This window comes from Felis catus, chromosome A2 (genome assembly GCF_018350175.1).
Source record: "Felis catus isolate Fca126 chromosome A2, F.catus_Fca126_mat1.0, whole genome shotgun sequence".
NCBI classification, from domain to species: domain Eukaryota; kingdom Metazoa; phylum Chordata; class Mammalia; order Carnivora; family Felidae; genus Felis; species Felis catus.
Window position 1 is genome coordinate 75,365,181 of NC_058369.1, and position 17,679 is coordinate 75,382,859.

At 45.0% G+C, this 17,679-nt stretch overlaps 1 protein-coding gene across 2 annotated transcripts in view; it reads left to right on the forward strand.

Moving 5' to 3' along the window:
* VPS41 (VPS41 subunit of HOPS complex) overlaps positions 1-17,679 on the forward strand; it is a 186,059-nt gene that overhangs the window by 103,282 nt on the left and 65,098 nt on the right. The window contains exons 1-4 of one of the 2 annotated variants that reach the window (XM_006929099.5): positions 1-14; positions 4,186-4,305; positions 5,918-6,064; positions 13,564-13,630. The exon at positions 1-14 is cut by the window's left edge and continues 530 nt beyond it. In XM_006929099.5, the coding sequence (XP_006929161.1) occupies positions 4,210-4,305; positions 5,918-6,064; positions 13,564-13,630 (310 nt within the window). In that variant the 5' untranslated portion in view covers positions 1-14; positions 4,186-4,209. The remainder of the gene's footprint in view (positions 15-4,185; positions 4,306-5,917; positions 6,065-13,563; positions 13,631-17,679) is intronic. The other variant, XM_006929098.4, reaches the window with a different exon arrangement.

Here is a 17,679-nt window from a genome sequence, read left to right on the forward strand (position 1 = left end):
GCCTCATTGAAAAAGTAGGTACACTTTATGTGAATTAATTCTACTACATACTCAGTGTGACTCCAAGTTCCTTCCTTCTCTGAGTTTCAGTGAATTGTTGATGCTGTTTCGCTTCAGCTGTTACCTGTGAAATTATCCCGATTATAAAAATAAGAGAATGGATTTTCATCCCCATATGTATTAACATAAAATTAATTCACATGTTCTATGCAGAATAATAAAAATAATATAAATCTCCTATCACCTGTTTCTAGAATTAATTAGGATTACTTTGTATTGTATCCTTCAGGTTTTAATATACGGATACACGTTCATTTTGTATTTAAGGACCATCATGTTTAATACTGTTTTGCAATCTGCTTTTTTATTTAATGGGCCCTGAACATCCTTTTACATTAATAAGCGTACATCGATAAAATCACTTAAAACTGGACACACACTTTTTGGTGATCTAGCTCCACCACATTTACTCCAGCATTTCCCAGTTGTTAGTGCATTTCTAGCTGTTACAAAGAACGAGACATACTTCTTTATTCGCTTGTCTGATCACTTTTTAGCAGAAATCTCTAGGCATGAACTTCTTGGGGTCCTTTTTAAAGCTTTGAATCCCCAGTGCTAAGGGATCCTCCAGAAACAGGGCGAGATGACCACGGGGTAGTTTGAGGGCACCCTGTTCCCTGCGCATATGTGCGCACCCGGCCCCCGCCCAGGGTCTGACCTCCTTGTTTTGATTCATCTTTATCAGTTCTTCCTTTTTTTTTTTTTACTTCATCTGTCAGTTCTAGGATCATTGCTATACTGTTTTGAGTGCGAATTTCATAAAAACACCCATTCTCCCACCCACAAGTTGCCCAGTTAAAAAAAAAAAAATTCCTATTATTCTCACATATCTTCAAATGAATTGATAGCATTTTGGAAGTTCTAGAAATCATTCCTTTGGGGGTTTCTTTGTGCTTCCATGAAAATCGCAGATTAACTAGTAAGGCTTAAGCTCTTCAGTGAGGATTTTGAGTCTTCTTATCCAGGAACTTAATGTATCTTTACATTTAGGTGGCTTCCCCTATTATATCTGCTAGTGAAATATTTCTGCTTTTGTCATTGACCTAGCGCGTGCACATCTGTTTTTGCCGAAGTGCAAATGACTGACTTGTAGAGCTGTGGTCTTTCCCTTGCTTACAACTTAGCATCCCCTAAAGTTCAGGTTCACAGCACAGTAGTTGTATTCTCGTTTCCAGAGTGCCCTGGTCGCCGTTTGATTTCCTCCCTTACTCGAGGGTATTGAGCATTTATTTTTTTTATTTCCACTTCGTTCTGTTCTTCTTATCCTCGGGTGTTCATTTGCTCAATTTTGTTGTCACCCGAGAAGAAGAAGAATTACTTCTCAAGCCCTGGTCTGTCTGGTGGAAAGTCTCATTCGTGTGGAGTCAGGAGTGGGACATTTCCCCTATTCCCTAGACAAATCCCGTTGCTTTCCTAGAATACTGAATTTGTCCATCGTGTTGGGGTTTTTTCTCGTCCATAGTTACTGGGAGAAGTCTATACCCAGTGTTCACGGTTGAAGTCGCTGTGAATGTCTTAGATTTTGTGAGAATTGGTCTGAATCTGGACATGGCAGGAGAAGGAAGTTTTATGGTTTCCTGTCTGCCTGGACTGGAACCTGATTGTCTGTCGGGGAAGTGGTACCAAAGGGTGTAATTATTGGTGCAGCAGGGAAGTGGCATATGCGTTAAGAACCTGCTCTCCGTATTCACTGAGGCAGCTTGAAGTTTGTGCAGGTGGTTCCTGCCTGTCGTATGGCCCCGCCGCCATGGGTGGCGTCGCCACCCCGTCACCAGCGTAGCTGTCTTCTTCCCAGCTGTGTCCCCGGATGACAGCAGGAGTGGCTGCTTGTGTTCCACTGCCAATGTCGACCGCGACCTGTGTGTCCCTGCGTGAGATTTTCCCCGTGACCCCCGTCCCCCCAACCCCAATACACTGAGTGTGCTGGTATCTACCCTACCAGCGGCTTCCCAGGTGGGCTTTTTCTTGAAATGGGATAAATCCTGGCCTTCACCGGGGTCTAATTTCTGTCATACTTTACAGAAATCTTAATTTAAAGTTTGGGGCATGTTGAGTTTTCCTAGCACAGGTGCAGATTGTCCCCCTTTCGTGCCACGTCGGTCACTTCTGGGTGGGATTGGAGGGAGAGCATTGTGATGCCACCTGCACCCCACTTTCCTCCTTGTCATCCAGCCAGCCATTCCTTCCAGCAGGTAGTTATGGGGTACTCCCCGGGCTCAGCCTGCTGCTTAATATCCCCTCCATCTGAACCAGGCCACAGACAGAAGGTAGGCATTGTGATCTCAGTTCCTCATGTTGAACATGATGGTTCCTAGCTGCCTTTGTTTAGCAGACTGTGTAGCAGGAGCTGTGTGGTCAGGCTTTCTCCTTTCTCAGATTCCAGACTTAACCCTGTCACAAAATCCTGAACACATCGAGTGACCTCCTCGGCTCTGTTTTTTACATCCTGGCCGAGGAAGAGGCAGAATCACAGAGGGCAGATCTCAGGGTCTTTAACTGGGAGCAAGGAGGCATGGTGGTGGGGTTTCTTACTTAGATCATGGACTGGGAGAGGAAGGGATGGGTGAGAAGATCTTTGGGAGCCTAGAGGAGGCTTTCCTGTATCTATCTGACGGGAAGATTGGACCCCGTGTGGTCAGTAAAAGCCCTACCTCCAGTCTCCACTGTGGACCGTGCGAGGCCACCTTTCTTTTGCATGGGTAATAGAGAACTTCACACATTTATGTCATTTTAAAGAGACCGTTCTTGGCACGTTTGTGAAGATGGACACTTATCTGATTTTAAGGTTTTGGGGTGTGTGTTTGTGTGCCCCTTCTGAGTATGGGAGCCTAACTATTGAGAAAGGAATGTAACAAATATAAATGAAATGTGAACTTACTCTCTTTCTCCTGTTCCCTATTTTCCTCCTTCTTAAGGGTGGGAAGGGACACAGAATACACTAAGGTAAACAGAAAATTACTCAAAAGATAGAAATTTTTAAACTTCTGTGTTGGAATCTGTCATCAGCATTTCTTTTAAAAGGTAAACATCTACTTCAGGATTGTATGTCCGAAGTTATGTGGTGTAAATTATGTATTATATAAATTTTACATTAAGTTATATTATGTAAATGTCTTAAGGGATTTAAACTGGATACATCAAGGAAAAAGTATTGTAGCCCTTAATAATGCTTGAATTACTAGAACTACATCTTTACCAGTCTTAGAGGTTTTACCAGTTATATTTGGCAATAAAATTTATCCAGCAGATTTTTTTTTAAAGATGTTATTTTTAAGCAGTCTCTATACCCAAGGTGGAGCTCGAACTTAGAACCCCAAGGTTAAGAATTGCGTGTTCCCCTGACCGAGCCAGCCAGGAACTTCCCATCCCCACACAAGCAGATTTCTTTTCTTTTCTTTCTTTTTTTTTTTTTTTTTAAATAGATTCTTCCCTTTAAAATAAATACCCTGGATAACTATGACCTTTTTAAAGAAGTTTAATCCTAAAGCAAGTTTGTCTTATTTTATAACATGAATTGCTGTTCAAACATCATTATTAAATTCTTTTTCTTGGGTGAAATGAAAAACAGGCTGCTTCTGACGATTGCAGTTTAAGCCGTGACTAATATCTTACTTTCAAGGAAAAAATTATGAGGTTTTGATTTCCCAAGTTACAAAATAAATTAATTTCTGGCCAATATTTGAAGAACTTTCTGTGACACAAATCTTTTGACTGACTAATGTATTTTTCTCCATGAATTTTGGTATTTTGCTGCCATCTAGTGGCGTAACTTCATAGTAACTTCAACATTCCGTGGACGGGCAAAGCAAACTGTCAACAAGAAGCCAGTAAAGAAATCTTGTATATGCGTCTCGGTTTCTTTCTTTCTTTTTCTTTTTAAATGTTTATTTCTTTTAGAAAGAGTAGGAGACAAAGTGTGAGTGGGGGAGGGGCAGAGAGAGAGGGAGACACAGAACCTGGAGCAGCACCAGACTCTGAGTTGTCAGCACAGGGCCCCATGCGGGGTTCGAACCCACGGACCATGAGATCGTGACCTGAACCGAAGTTGGAAGCGTAAGCAGCTGAGCCACCCAGGCGCCCCATGTTTCTCGGTTTCTAAAAGTCTGTTTTTGTATTTGTCCATAGCTGCTGCTGTTTGAACGATCTTGGATGAGCAGATGGAAGTCGTGTGTTCTGCACGAAGGGGAAGGGAACATACGGAGCGTGAAGTGGAGAGGCCATCTGATCGCTTGGGCCAATAATATGGTAAAAGCACACCTTCATCTTCCAGATCCTTCTTCAGAGCCGGAAGAGTAGCCGCATTAGGAGGGCTGTGACCAAGAAGAAAGATGCCTCTGCTGCCATGGTCTTTTCTAAAGACCTAAAATGGCAACTGCCATCCTACCTGGAAGGTTAAAGAGACTAGATTGCTCTAGGCTTTCATAATAGAGTAATTCTTGGCATATTGTGGACTTGAATTTGGAATAAGAAACGCGAGGCATGGAGAATAGCCAAGAAAATGAAAAGGCGTCTTAATAATTGAAGGGCTGTGTTGGGAATGCGGTGTTGAAAACACCATTTGCCTATTAGCCAAGGGCAAGGAACAGTTGCTACGAAACAAGTACAGGATATTGCTGATTCCATTTTCCTCCCAGTATAATCACAGGCAGAAATCAGGCCTGCCTTTTAAAAAGTAGATTGTAATTTTTGGTGTTACGCCCTATTTAAAGTTTACTCAATATGAGTTAGGGCAAGTAGAAAGTTTAAAAATTAGCTTTCGACATCTGGCCTGTCTTTTGGAATTCCAGGGTTTAACTTAATAAATTGGTTCTAGGGGCGCCTGGGTGGCGCAGTCGGTTAAGCGTCCGACTTCAGCCAGGTCACGATCTCGCGGTCCGTGAGTTCGAGCCCCGCGTCGGGCTCTGGGCCGATGGCTCGGAGCCTGGAGCCTGTTTCCGAGTCTGTGTCTCCCTCTCTCTCTACCCCTCCCCCGTTCATGCTCTGTCTCTCTCTGTCCCAAAAATAAATAAAAATGTGGAAAAAAAATAATAAAAAATAAATAAATAAATAAATTAGTTCTATTCAGTTTTCAATGGTACAGTTCTCCCAGAATCTACTTTGCTATTCAAGACATTTTTTAAATTTCTCCTGAGTCATAGTAAAGGTAAATAAACCTGTTTGTTTGTTTTTTAATTTTTTTTTTTAGATATTTGTTTATTTACTTTGAGAGAGCTAGAACATGAGCAGGGGAGGGGCAGAGAGAGGAGGGAGAGAGAATCCCAAATAGGCTCCGTGATGTCGGTGCAGTGCCAGACATAAGGCTCGATCTCACAACCCATGAGATCATGATCTGAGCCGAAATCAAGAGTCGGACGCTTAACTGACTGTGTCACCCAGGCTCCCCCCTTGGGTTTATCTGTAGTTAGCTGCTTGCTTGATGTTCCCATTTGAGTGCTTTAAAATGTCAGGTGCAGTTTTCCTTACACACAGTGGTTTTTCAGATTCAAAGCTTTTCTGAAAAAAAAAAGCAACCTCCATTTTTGTAGCAGAACAACACAATTAGAAATGTTACTTGTCTGTCATCTTGGAAATGCAGTGCTTGATATCTGTGCGTCTCACCCTTGTGTTGTGTTTGAGCCACTGAAGCCATCTGCTAATAGAATCTCTTGTGTCCAGAAAGAAGGGGAGAGGTTTTCTTTTGTTGTGGGCTCTCGTGGGGTTTGGGTGGATGAGGAGCGTGGCTCCCAGCAGTGCTCAATAAACACTGTCAATATTTTGCGGTGCCAGTTACGGGCGGCGTGTGGCAGTGGCTTTATTAAATTTTCCTTTCCTTTCCTTCTCCCAAGTGGAGGATGCCTAACGCTGTTGTATTTTCCAGGGTGTGAAGATTTTTGACGTCACCTCAAAGCAGAGAATCACCAACGTGCCCCGGGATGACATAAGTCTTCGCCCAGATATGTATCCCTGTAGCCTCTGTTGGAAGGACAGCGTGACGCTGATTATCGGCTGGGGGACTTCAGTCAAGGTGGTTTTGCTTGCCTTTCTAATAAGTCTGTGTTGTTACAGATCCGCTGAGGGTGGTCCAAAGGAACAGGAGTTCTTTTTTTATTTAAAAAAAAAAAAAAAATTTTTTTTTTTTTAAATGTTTATTTATTTTTGAAGGAGAGAGAGAGACAGAGCGTGAGCCAGGGAGGGGCAGAGAGAGAGGGAGACACAGAATCCAAAGCAGGCCCCAGGCTCCAAGCCGTCAGCACAGAGCCTGATGGCAGGGCTCGAACCCACGAACCGTGAAATCATAACCTGATCCGAACTTGTACACTTAACCAACCGAGCCACCCAGGTGCCCAAGGAATAGGAGTTCTTGAATTTCTTCCCACAGCCAAAATGTTTCCCCCTGCTTGTTATTGTCCTGTGATATTCATTTAACGCTCAATTCTCTTCATATGTGTAAGTTTGGAGATACATTCTGTCTTTTCCGTGCCCTGCAAAACAGATGGGGAGCATTGTTCGTAATGGTGCCTTCATTTATGATCTTTAGATTTTCCATTGCCCAGTTGGCCTTAGCTCTTTATGGAACATGTGGTCGGTTTCAGTGGTTTCTGGATTTTCCATTCTTTTGTGTTTTTTCCATTTCCCTTAGCTTCTTCTCTTAGTTAGAGTTAATGGTGGAAAAAGAATGTTACATCTAAATCATCCTGCTTGCTTGGTCCTAGCTGGATGGAGCAGAGGCCCAGACTTCTTACTCGTAAGATTTGGGCCCATTTGGTGGAACACAAGTAAGTGTCTGCCCTTACTGTGCCTGGGTGACAGAGACACAGCCAGTCTACAAAAGCGGGCCCAGAGCTCACTCGCATTTAGTTTTTACATACCAGTGTTTGTCTTGTATTAGATAGCTCAGAACCCAAAGTCGTTGGCTTCCCTTTAAAAACTTATAGCTTAATCTAAACAAAATAAACTGAAAATTAACCAAGGTAAAAATAGTACGAGAAAGCATCCCAGCAGCAGTCTGGTGGCAGAGCTCAGGCTTTAGAGCCGGACAGATGTGAGATCGCAGCCTGACTCTCCTCATCCATAAATGGGAGTGCTGACTGTGCTCCGGTCCTGAGTTTGGGGGAGGATTAAATGAGGTAATGTGTACAAGGAGCTTAGCATAGCATCTGACATACTGTAAGTGCTGCATAAGTGTCAGTTGTCATTATCATGCCAGAAAATTCTAGAAAAGTCACGAAAGAGACATGTTTGTTTATTTATTTATTTTTTGAAGTTTATTTTTATTTTTGAGACAGAGAGAGACAGAGCATGAACGGGGGAGGGCCAGAGAGAGAGGGAGACACAAAATCTGAAACAGGCTCCAGGCTCTGAGCCATCAGCCCAGAGCCCAACGCGGGGCTCAAACTCATGGACCGCAAGATCGTGACCTGAGCTGAAGTCGGCCGCTTAACCGACTGAGCCACCCAGGCGCCCCTAATGTTTATTTTAAATGTACCCTTCTCTGGGGCGCCTGGGTGGCTCAGTCAGGGAAGCATCCAACCCTTGATTTTGGCTTGGGTCACGGTCTCATGGTTTGTGAGATTAAGCCCTGCTCTGGGCTCCACACTGAGCCCAGCCTGGAGCCTGCTTGGGATCCTCTCTCCCTCTCTCTCTGCCCCTGCTCGCACACACATGTGCACGTCCTCTCACTCTCTCAGAAACAGAGAATGTACTCTTCTCTGGAAAAGGAAAGCACAAAAATCGTTAACTCAGTGCTTCTTACTGCGAAAACAGTCATTGTTAACTTGAGGTAAAGTCCTCCTGGCCCTTATGTCGGTGTGATTCAAGTCCTCCTTTCTTTCTTAATTGTTTCCACGTATGAAGCGAACTTAGCCTGATTCACATTTAGGATAGCAGCGGAGAAATTGTGTGCAGTAGTCCAGGATAAAAGAAGTAAAAAGTGATTTTCTAGTCTTCCCGCATAGTGTGGTTACTCATCCAGTAAGCTTCTGTTCAGGATATTTTTAAAATGCCTTAAATGGACCAAGTGGCTTTTTGTTGTTGCTTAAAGTTGTGATTTTCTTTTGGTGAGAGACCAGGCAAATGAGCTTGTAGGGACACGTGAGAAGTTTACCGATTGCTACCAGCAATGCTTTCTTCCTTAAGCTGAATGGTGGCCCACAAAGGTAGCATGTCCTAATCCTGCAACCCATAAATGTTTCTCTGTATGGCACGAAATATGATTAATTAAGGATCTTGAGATGGGAACATTATCTGCATTATCTGGGTTGACCCTAAGTGCAGTCACAGGTATTTGTTTTTTTAATTAAAAAAAAAATTTTTTTTGATGTTTATTTTTGAGAGAGAGAGAGAGAGAGAGAGAGAGAACACAAGTGGGGGAGGGGCAGAGAGAGAAGGAGACACAGAATGTGAGACAGGCTCCAGGCTCTGAGCTGGCAGCACAGAGCCCAATGTGGGGCCCGTACCCACGAACTGTGAGATCATGATCTGAGCCGAAGTCGGATGCTTAACCAGCTGAGCCACCCAAGCGCCCCAGTCACAGGTATTCTTAAAGACGGAGCGCCACCACAGAAAGAGGGAAGGCAGTGTGAGTGGGGAGGCAGGGCTGGAGGGACACGCACAGCCACCAGAAGCCGGAGGAGGCATGTGGCAGATAGATTCTCCTCTAGAGCCTCTTCGGGGGGTGCGGCCCTGCGGACGCCTTGATTTTGACCCAGTGAAACTGGTTTTAGACTTCCGGCCTTCAGAAGTTCGAAAGGAAACATTTCTGTGATTTCAAACCACTGAGTTTGTCTGGTAGAGTAGCCTTGGGAACGGGCACACTCTGGCCAAACCCAAATGAGGATCCAACGTCATTTTTCCCATCAAGTGTTTCTTATTATTGGGGATTCCTCTTAGTAACATTTTGGGTGGTTCTTCTCAGCCGAGAATCCCACTGCATTCCGCTGAGGGAACACAAGACAGGACATAGCCTTTCCTCCCAGAGAACAGTTTTATTGGGGAGAGACAAGCATACGGCGTAGCAGGGCCTGCAGTTAGCGCCAACCATTCATTCCTTCATTCGCACAGCAAATACTTACCGAGTTCCTGCAATGCGCCAGGCGGTATTCTGGTGCTGCAGATATGTAAATAGATGGATTCTCTCCTGGGCAGCTTTTCATTCTAGTGAGGGAAGCCATCTTCAAGTGGCAAGTGAACACAGCATGCGGATGGCGGTAAGATACCGAGGGGAGTAGTTAGACAGGGAGATGGGGGGAGGGGTTGGAGGTGTGTGCCACGTAACGTAGAGCGGTCCAGGGAAGACCTCTGGCATAATGAACGTGTCCTTTGTCAGAGATCTGGAGGGAGGAGGCCGTGCAGCCGTGGGAGGGGGGTGTCGGCAGGGGCAGCACCCTTGAGGAAGAGTGTGACTGGCGTATCTTTGTGGAAAATAAAGCCGCCATCGCCAGAGTGGATGGAGCAGGTGTGGTGGAGAGGGGAAGAGATGGGAGGGAGGGGGGTGCATGGTGAAGGGGCAGATCGTGTTGGGCCTCACAGGCCTTTGTGCAGTCTTTGGCTTTTAATTTGAGGCGGGAAGCCAGCACAGGGGTTTTGAGCCATGGAGTTAGTTAAATGATCCAACTTGGATTTTGAAAGGGTCACTCTGCCACGTGGAGCCAGGCGGCAAAGGGGCAGTGAAGAGAGGAGGTGGGGCGGGGGGCTCCTGAGGAGCCTCGGTGGAAGTTACGGTGTCTTGGGTCAGCCTCATGGAGCCGGTGGGGAGGGAGTGGATTCTGGATGTATTTTGAGCACAGACTCTATACTATTAGTGGTTCCGTGTGGGAAGTAAGAAAAAGCCAGAGCTCAGCGGTGACCCTTTTAAGCTGGGAAACTGGGAGATAAAGCTCCCTTTTACTGACCTGGGAAAGGCTGCCCATGAAACACGCTTAGCGGGGAAGGCAGGAGTAGATTTTGTGTGTCCACTTGAGACGCCTGTTAGACACGCAAGTGGACGAGGCAGTTGGATGAAGCAAATTAGCGTTCGTGGGTGAGAACCTACCTGTCAGTGTAAAGGCTCTTGAGGTTATTGATTTGCTCTTATGCGGGACATGAGCTTAGCACTCAGTCCTCGCCCACGTGAGGCAGGTGCCAGGCGGGAGCTCAGGCCACACATGTCTGAGGAGGGAAGAGGGGAACCCAGCCTCCAGTACCGCCCTGCGTCCTGGTCTTCAGAGGGGCGGTAGCATGGCCAGAGAAACAGTCCGGCCTTGGCGTGAGTTCACTTTTTCCGAGAAGCTTTCCTCCAGCCGGTCGGTAGATGCCCCTGCTCTGTATTTCTGTACTTTCCCTTCCTGCTTGAGTAAAATCCCTCATTCGTCTTCCCCTACTGCACCATAATCTTCCTAAGAAAAAAAGCTATGTCTGTTTCTCAGAAGTCTTTTTTTTTTTAATTAAAAAAAAAAGATTCTTTATTTTGAGCAGGGGAAGGGTAAGAGAGAGAGGCAGAGAGAGAATCCCAAGCAGGCTTCACGCGGAGAGCGCAGAGCCCAATGCAGGACTCGATCCCAGAAACTGTAAGTTCATGACCTGTGCTAAAATTGAGGGTCAGTCACTTAACTGACTGAGCCACCCAGGCGCCCCTCTCAAAACTCTTGTCTTTTTTTGTTTTGTTTTGTTTTGAAGTTTGTTTTAAACTTAAAGAAAGCTTGAGTGGGGTAGGGGCAGAGAGAGAGGGAGAGAGTATTCCAAGCAGGCTCCACACTGTTAGCACAGAGCCCAACGTGGGGCTCTAACTCACGAACTATGAGATCAAGAGTTAGGCGCGTAACCGACTGAGCCACGCAGGTGCCCCTCTGAAAACTCTTAACTTAGGACTGGTGCCCTCTAGTTGCTCAAAGTGTTAGGTAGTATTATTTATGGGTTACTTTCTATGATTCTACCTCACACCATTTGAGATACTACTCATGTTCTTTTATCAGCACATTAAAAATCAGCACAGCGTCCGTTTGGCACTGTGGGGCATGCCTGCTAGATAATCGGGTAGATTCCCTTGTAAGTGTGGACAGAAGAATAGCTAATGTGTCCGACCAAAAGTCTAACAAAAGGAGGGGGAAATTAGGGAAGACTGGGGAAGTGGACGGGGCATTGTCTGAGATGGACAGGCGACAGAAAGCAATCAAGGGAGAATATTTCCAGTCACTTCCAAGCAAATGCTTCTGCCTCCACAGCCTTGGACCAGATCGAGTCCTGCCTTGGAGCAAGGACTGTCGTGTGGTCACTGCATTGCTGCACAGCAGCTTAGACATGTGTGCATAACATCCGAAACCTTCTACTAGTTCACATCCCCCTTGATCTGTCAGTTCTACTTCTAGGAATTTATCCTGTAGAAACAAAAATCCAAAAGTTTTATATCCAAGTATGTGGATTATATCATGCTGTTGCTTGCCTTTGGGTTACATAGAAGCGAAAACCAAATGTCTAAGTGGGGATCGAGTAAGAAAATTCCAGTACACGCATGCAGTGAAATACTATAAAGAATTGTGGAAGAATATGCAAATAATATATCAAATTGTTAGGTTAATAAAAGTAGTTTCCAAAAAAAAAAAAAAAAAAGATTGTTAATGTGTTCACTTTGTATCAGAACAATGAATAATACTTGTTTTTTCTCTTTGGGTTTTTTTATATTTTAGAATTTTCTATTTTGTAGCTAAACTTAGGGTAACAGTATTTCTTGTGTTCTTTTATAGCTATCTGAAGAAAAAGGAAAAAACTGATGAAAGTTGTGTATAGTCAGCATTTAACTTTAGGCTGTCTTACCTTGATAGCAGAACTTAGGTAAATTTTTGTTGTCATATTACAAAATAGAATATATTCATTTCAGAAAATACAGCAAAAGGGCGCCTGGGTGGCTCAGTCGGTTAGGCATCCAACTCGTTGATTTCGGCTCACGTCATGATCTCACGGTTCATGGGTTCAAGCCCCAAGTTGGGCTGTCGGGCTTTGCACTGTTAGCTTGGGATTCTCTCTCTCCCTGTCTCCTGCCCCTCACCCCACTGTCTTTCGCTTGCTCTCTTGCTCTGTCAAAAATAAATAAACTTAAAAAAACAAAACAAAACTGCTACACACGCACGTATATATCCAAACTGTATACATAGATTTGATTTTTTAATGTTTTTTTTTAAGTTTGTTTATTTTGAGAGAGAAACTGTGAGTGGGCAAGGGGCCGAGAGAGAGGGTGAGAGAATCCCAAGCAGGCTCCACTCTGTCAGCTCGGAGCCCAACACAGGGCTTGAACTCACGAACTGTGAGATCATGACCTGAGCTGAAATCTAGAGTCACATGCTTAACCGACTGAACCACCCAAGTGCCCCTACATGTAACTTAAAATAGAGGTTGGCAGGGGCGCCTGGGTGGCTCAGTCGGTTGAGCGTCCGACTTCGGCTCAGGTCATGATCTCACGGTTCGTGGGTTCGAGTCCTGCATCGGGCTCTGTGCCGACAGCTCGGAGCCTGGAGCCCGATTCTGATTCTGTGTCTCCCACTCTCTCTGTCCCTTCCCCACTCATGCTCTGTCTCTCTCTGTCTCAGAAATAAATAAACATTAAAAAAATTTTTTTTTAATAAATAAAAAATAAAATAGAGGTTGGCAGACTTTTTCTGTAGGGGGTAGCAGGTGCTTTAGGTTTTGTGGGCTCCATACTGTTTCTGCTGAATATTTTTCTCCTCCTGCCTTCCTTCCTTTCTAGCCTTTCAAAATGTGAGAACTATTCTTAACTTACAGATCATAAAAAGACAAGTCAAAGACAGGCTGTAGTTTGCCAACCCTGATTTAAAGTATGTAATACATTGATTTTCAAACACCTGAGAGGAAAGATAAAAAATAAAAAGCCACTCGAGAAGAGCATGATGCCACTTATACAAAGTATAATTTAGCAACAGTGAAATAAATGACTAATATATAATCAGAAACACAGCCCTAACGCGAATGTTGCCCAGATTTGCCGTTGGGCAGAACTTTATTTGGACGATGGTAGAAATAGTCCCTGGGGCGTCTGGGTGACCCAGTCGGTTAAGTGTCTGACTTCGACTCAGGTCACGATCCCACGGTTTGTGAGTTCAGGCCTTGCGTCGGGCTCTGTGCTGACAGCTCAGAGCCTGGAGCCTGCTTCAGATTCTGTGTCTCCCTCTCTCTCTCTCTGCCCCTCCCCCGCTCACACTCTTGTCTCTCTCTCTCAAAAATAAACGTAAAAAAAAATTTAAAAAAAAGTAGTCCCTAAGTAGAGTTGCTGAGAATGGGTCATTGGAAACGTTTTAAAACGATATTACAGTTTCCCTTCTTTCATTGCCCTTGAATAAGACTTTACTGAAGAATAATGTTGTAGAACCTAAGGAGTGGTTGCTATACGTCATTGAAATTAATTTCTATCAGTGAAGTCGATTGTGTGCGTTCCATCTCCGTGCTACACGGCCAGTTTAACGAAAGTGTCCTATAGTGAATGACATGCTATGTCTTTTCCATGCAATGAATGAAAGAACCTGTGAATTTCTTTTCTAGATCTGCTCAGTGAAGGAGCGGCATGCCAGCGAAATGAGGGACTTACCGAGTCGCTATGTTGAAATAGGTATGCCTTCCGCGAGTATAACACGTCAAAAGAGAGTCCATTTTAGTAAAGGGAAACCTAAAATCGTGTTCGCCTTTGGGGCTCGTCCTTTGGCACCTTGGTGAAGTAGGTGGAGAGGCTTTTGTTTTAAGTTTTGAAACTTTGCTATAGTATTTTTTTTTTCTGTCTGTATTTCTACTTTTTAGATGGTACTTATGTAGTTGGCTTTGAAGTTGAATAACCATGGGTTCAGGTTCTGGTTCTGTTGTTTCCCACCTGGACTTTGGACAGATCCCTACATGCCTCTGCATTCTCATCTATAAAATGTGAGAAAGAACCCCTGCCCCACGGGTGTCGTTGAGAATTCAGAGAGAATTCACGCACGCGCAGCCCACAGCATGGTTCTGACACCTGGTCCTGCCCACGATGTACCCTCAGAATACTCCCTTCATCGTCACCTGACCGGACCAGGCTGCCGTGATCTTTTCTCTGGATCGCTGCCATAGCCTCCTGACTGGTTTGTCTCCTGCCACCGTGAATTGCGGGGATCTAGCCTCCCCACCGCAGTCAGCATACAAAGCAGATCATGTCACCACCCTTCAGCCCATTCCCATGTTTGTGGCACAGAGAGGAGATGCGTGGGATCTGTGTTGGCCCTCACCCGTGCCTCCAGCTTTAGCTCACAGCAAGTTTCTCTAACGTCTCTGCACCGTGGCGGCCACACTGGCCACCTTTCACCCATCCATGCTCCTTCTTCAGGTCTCTCTAGAAAGCTCTTCTTGCCCGTTTGTGCTTCCTTGACCCTAATCATTCTTCAGCTCAAGGATTGCTTGAGAAAGCCCGCTGCACCTTGCTGACTGGGTCAGCCCCTGTCCTTTCTCACTCCTGTTTCACTTGCCGTGATCGTGCGATTTTTCAGCGCGGGTCTGTCTCTTCCAGCAGACTGTAACCTCCCTGAGGGCTCGCACTGCATCTGCTTTGGCTCAGTGTTTGTGTCTCAGACGCCCGGCACAGTGCAGGTACTAAGTAATGCCACGTACTGAACGAATTGGCGACTCAGGGACAGCTATTCAGGAGAAGTGTGCCGAGAATGACACGGCACTACGTCCGCATCTTGGTTTTAGAACTCAGTGTAAAAGTTATTCGGACACAAGGGATAAAAATAGAGTGACTTTTGCCGATTGAGTAGATACAGTGAGAGCTGTTTGGGATTATTCAGACCCAAACAGAAGGAGACCAGGTTATGTGACGAAGCTGTTTTGCCATCTTAGAAATCAGCTGAAGAGTTCATTTCCCTATTTGGATGGGAGGCGGGGAATATCAGTTTGAGTGGTTCTTACAACAAGGTGAAGCTGAGACAAATAATCTGTACACGACTGTATTTCTGGAAACAGAAAGGTGTGTGGTACCTCCATGGCTAACATAGTCATAGCTTTTAAATCTGGGGTGTTTTGTACTTGAAGACAGGAGTGGGTTGGGTGACAGGGTTTCAATAACTTTCTGCCTTAGACGGAGAAATAAATCCATAGTTCGGATTGTGCAGAGGATGGACGATAAGCATGTATAGAATATGATGGTACCAAGAAAAGCCAAGGAACGAGGAGCTAGAGAAAACGGAAAACTACAAGGTCAGGGTCATTATTTCTGTGTCTCCATCTTCTTTCCTGCTTCCCAGCCAAAACCTCTGAACATCTCAATGCATAGTGTCCTGAGAGAGAAGTATTCAATGTTTTAAATACAGATGAGTGGCAGGGGATGGGGGTTGGGGTAGCGAAAACCCTGGGAGTTTTTAAGGATGGAGGAATTGCCAGGAAGACACAAAAGCGTAGCAACTGTCTTCTCTCCTTAGCTGGTGCTGATCACTCACACGAGCGGTGCGGGTCAGTCCCCCGTGTGGTTCATCTCACTGTCATGGCAGCCCCCTGTGGGGCAACTGGTCTGCTCCTCAGTCTTGTTCACAAAGACAGTTGGGGCTCAGGGACGTAGCTATCTTGTCTGAGATCTTACTACAGTGGCGTTAGACGTGGACAGACTCTAGGGGCGCCTGGGTGGCTCAGTCGGTTAAGCGCCCGACTTCAGCTCAGGGCATGGTCTCATGGCTTGTGGGTTCGAGCCCCACATCGGGCTCTGTGCCAACAGCTCAGAGCCTGGAGCCTGCTTCAGGATTCTGTTTCTCTCTCTCTCTGCCCCTCCCTGCTCATGCTCTGTCTCTGTCTATCTTTCAAAACTAAACATTAAAAAAATTTTTAAAAAAGAAATGGACAGACTCTGGCTGCAGAGCCACCGGCAGCTTCCAGGAAGGCAAGGCGGTTTGCCGAATTCCTGTGTGATTTTGATGAGCCTTCCTGAGCCAAGCTTTCCGTACCTGTAAAGTGGAGCTGATAGTACCTACCTTTGCAGGCGGTTGTGAGAATTAGACATTAAGTAATGTCTTGATCTCGGTGCTTGGCATACAGTAGGCGCTCACTGAATCATGGTGGTGATTATCACTGTGCAGACTTCATCCCAGCTCTGTGACTGCTAATGGCTGGCCCAGTGGTGGCCCCGGAGCCCTGGGATCATGTTATTAAAGTATAGTTCATCTGGACTACAATTTATGTGCAATAGACCGTGTGTGGGTGCTGGCAATATCACATTACTGACGTTTTACTACTGTGGTTAGTGGTTAAGTACCATTTTTTCCCCTCTTGAGAGCAAACCTTTAAGAATATAAACCATTTCCACAGCAGGAGGCAAAGTGGTTTAGATAAGAGTCCTTGACGAGGATAAAGGAAAAGAGAAATATTAGGAGGTCTGGATTACAATTTGCTTTAGCCCTGAACAGTGTGAGCCACACTGTTCTTTAGTAAATGAGGTGAAAATGGCATTGAGGTTAAAGAACTATCGGTGCTGTACATTTCTTAGGAGCCAAATGTTTGTAGCTCTTCCCTGTAAATCAGAATCTCAAGAACAACACAAAAAAAGGTTCTGCTCTTTAAAAGGATATTAATTTATTCTTATAAATGAAACGAATGACGATAATGAATATGAGGCTTACTGGGCAATCACCAACCCTTGAAAACATTCTCTCTACATAAGGCTTTTTGGATGTCATTTCTTTTTCCAAATTACATTGTGGGTTTTTTTTTTTTTTTTTTTTTAGTTTTTATTTATTTTTGAGAGAGACAGAAACAGCATGGACAGGAGAGGGGCAGAGAGAGAGAGAGAGAGAGAATTGAGAGAGAGAGAGAGAGGGAGGGAGAGAGAATATCCCAAGCAGGCTCCACGATATCAGCACAGAGCCCAGTGCAGGGCTCGAACTCACGAAACCGTGAGATGATGAACTGAGCTGAAACCACGAGTCAGATGCTTAACCAACTGAGCCACCCAGGCGCCACCAAATTACATTGTTAAAAGTAGGTTCTGGTCTAAGCCTGCCATAATTATTTGAACTTGGATCTCTTGCACTATCACGGGACTCCCTTGCTCTGTGGCACTGTTCACCAAAGTCGTCCGTGGTCTTCCAGGAATGGCAGTTGGAGAGCTCTTGAGAAATGAAGCCTGTATTTGTGGGTCATTTTCTGGGTGTCCTGCCAGGACAGATGGCTTACGTGTGAGGAATTCACGATTGACTTCCTAGTCTTGATTTCCTATGGAAGCTTATTTCAAAAAACAAAAACAAAACCAAAAGGAATCAAAGGAAATATTATATGGGAATCTATGTAAAATGATAGAAGCTAGGAAGAAAGGGAGGAGAAAAGGGATGTCTTTTCACTTTAATTAAGCAGTGGCCGTATCTTCAGTGATGGTACACCGTGGCTCTTTGAATTTAGCACATTGTTCTATTTTTAGCCTCTTGATTGATTGGGAAAACAGTGACCTGGAAATCAAAGATCTGCGTGCTGGTGGAGACAAGCGTGAGACAATAGTCTTGGCTAGATCTAAGTGTGTCTTCCCATCCACCTGTTACTATGCTGACCCAGATACGCGGGTTCCATGTGAGTGACATGGTTCATCTCCCTGGCTGAGTCTCAGCAGGAATCAGAACGGTTCTGGTATCATTGAGAGTGTTTTCGCTCAAGGATCTAGCT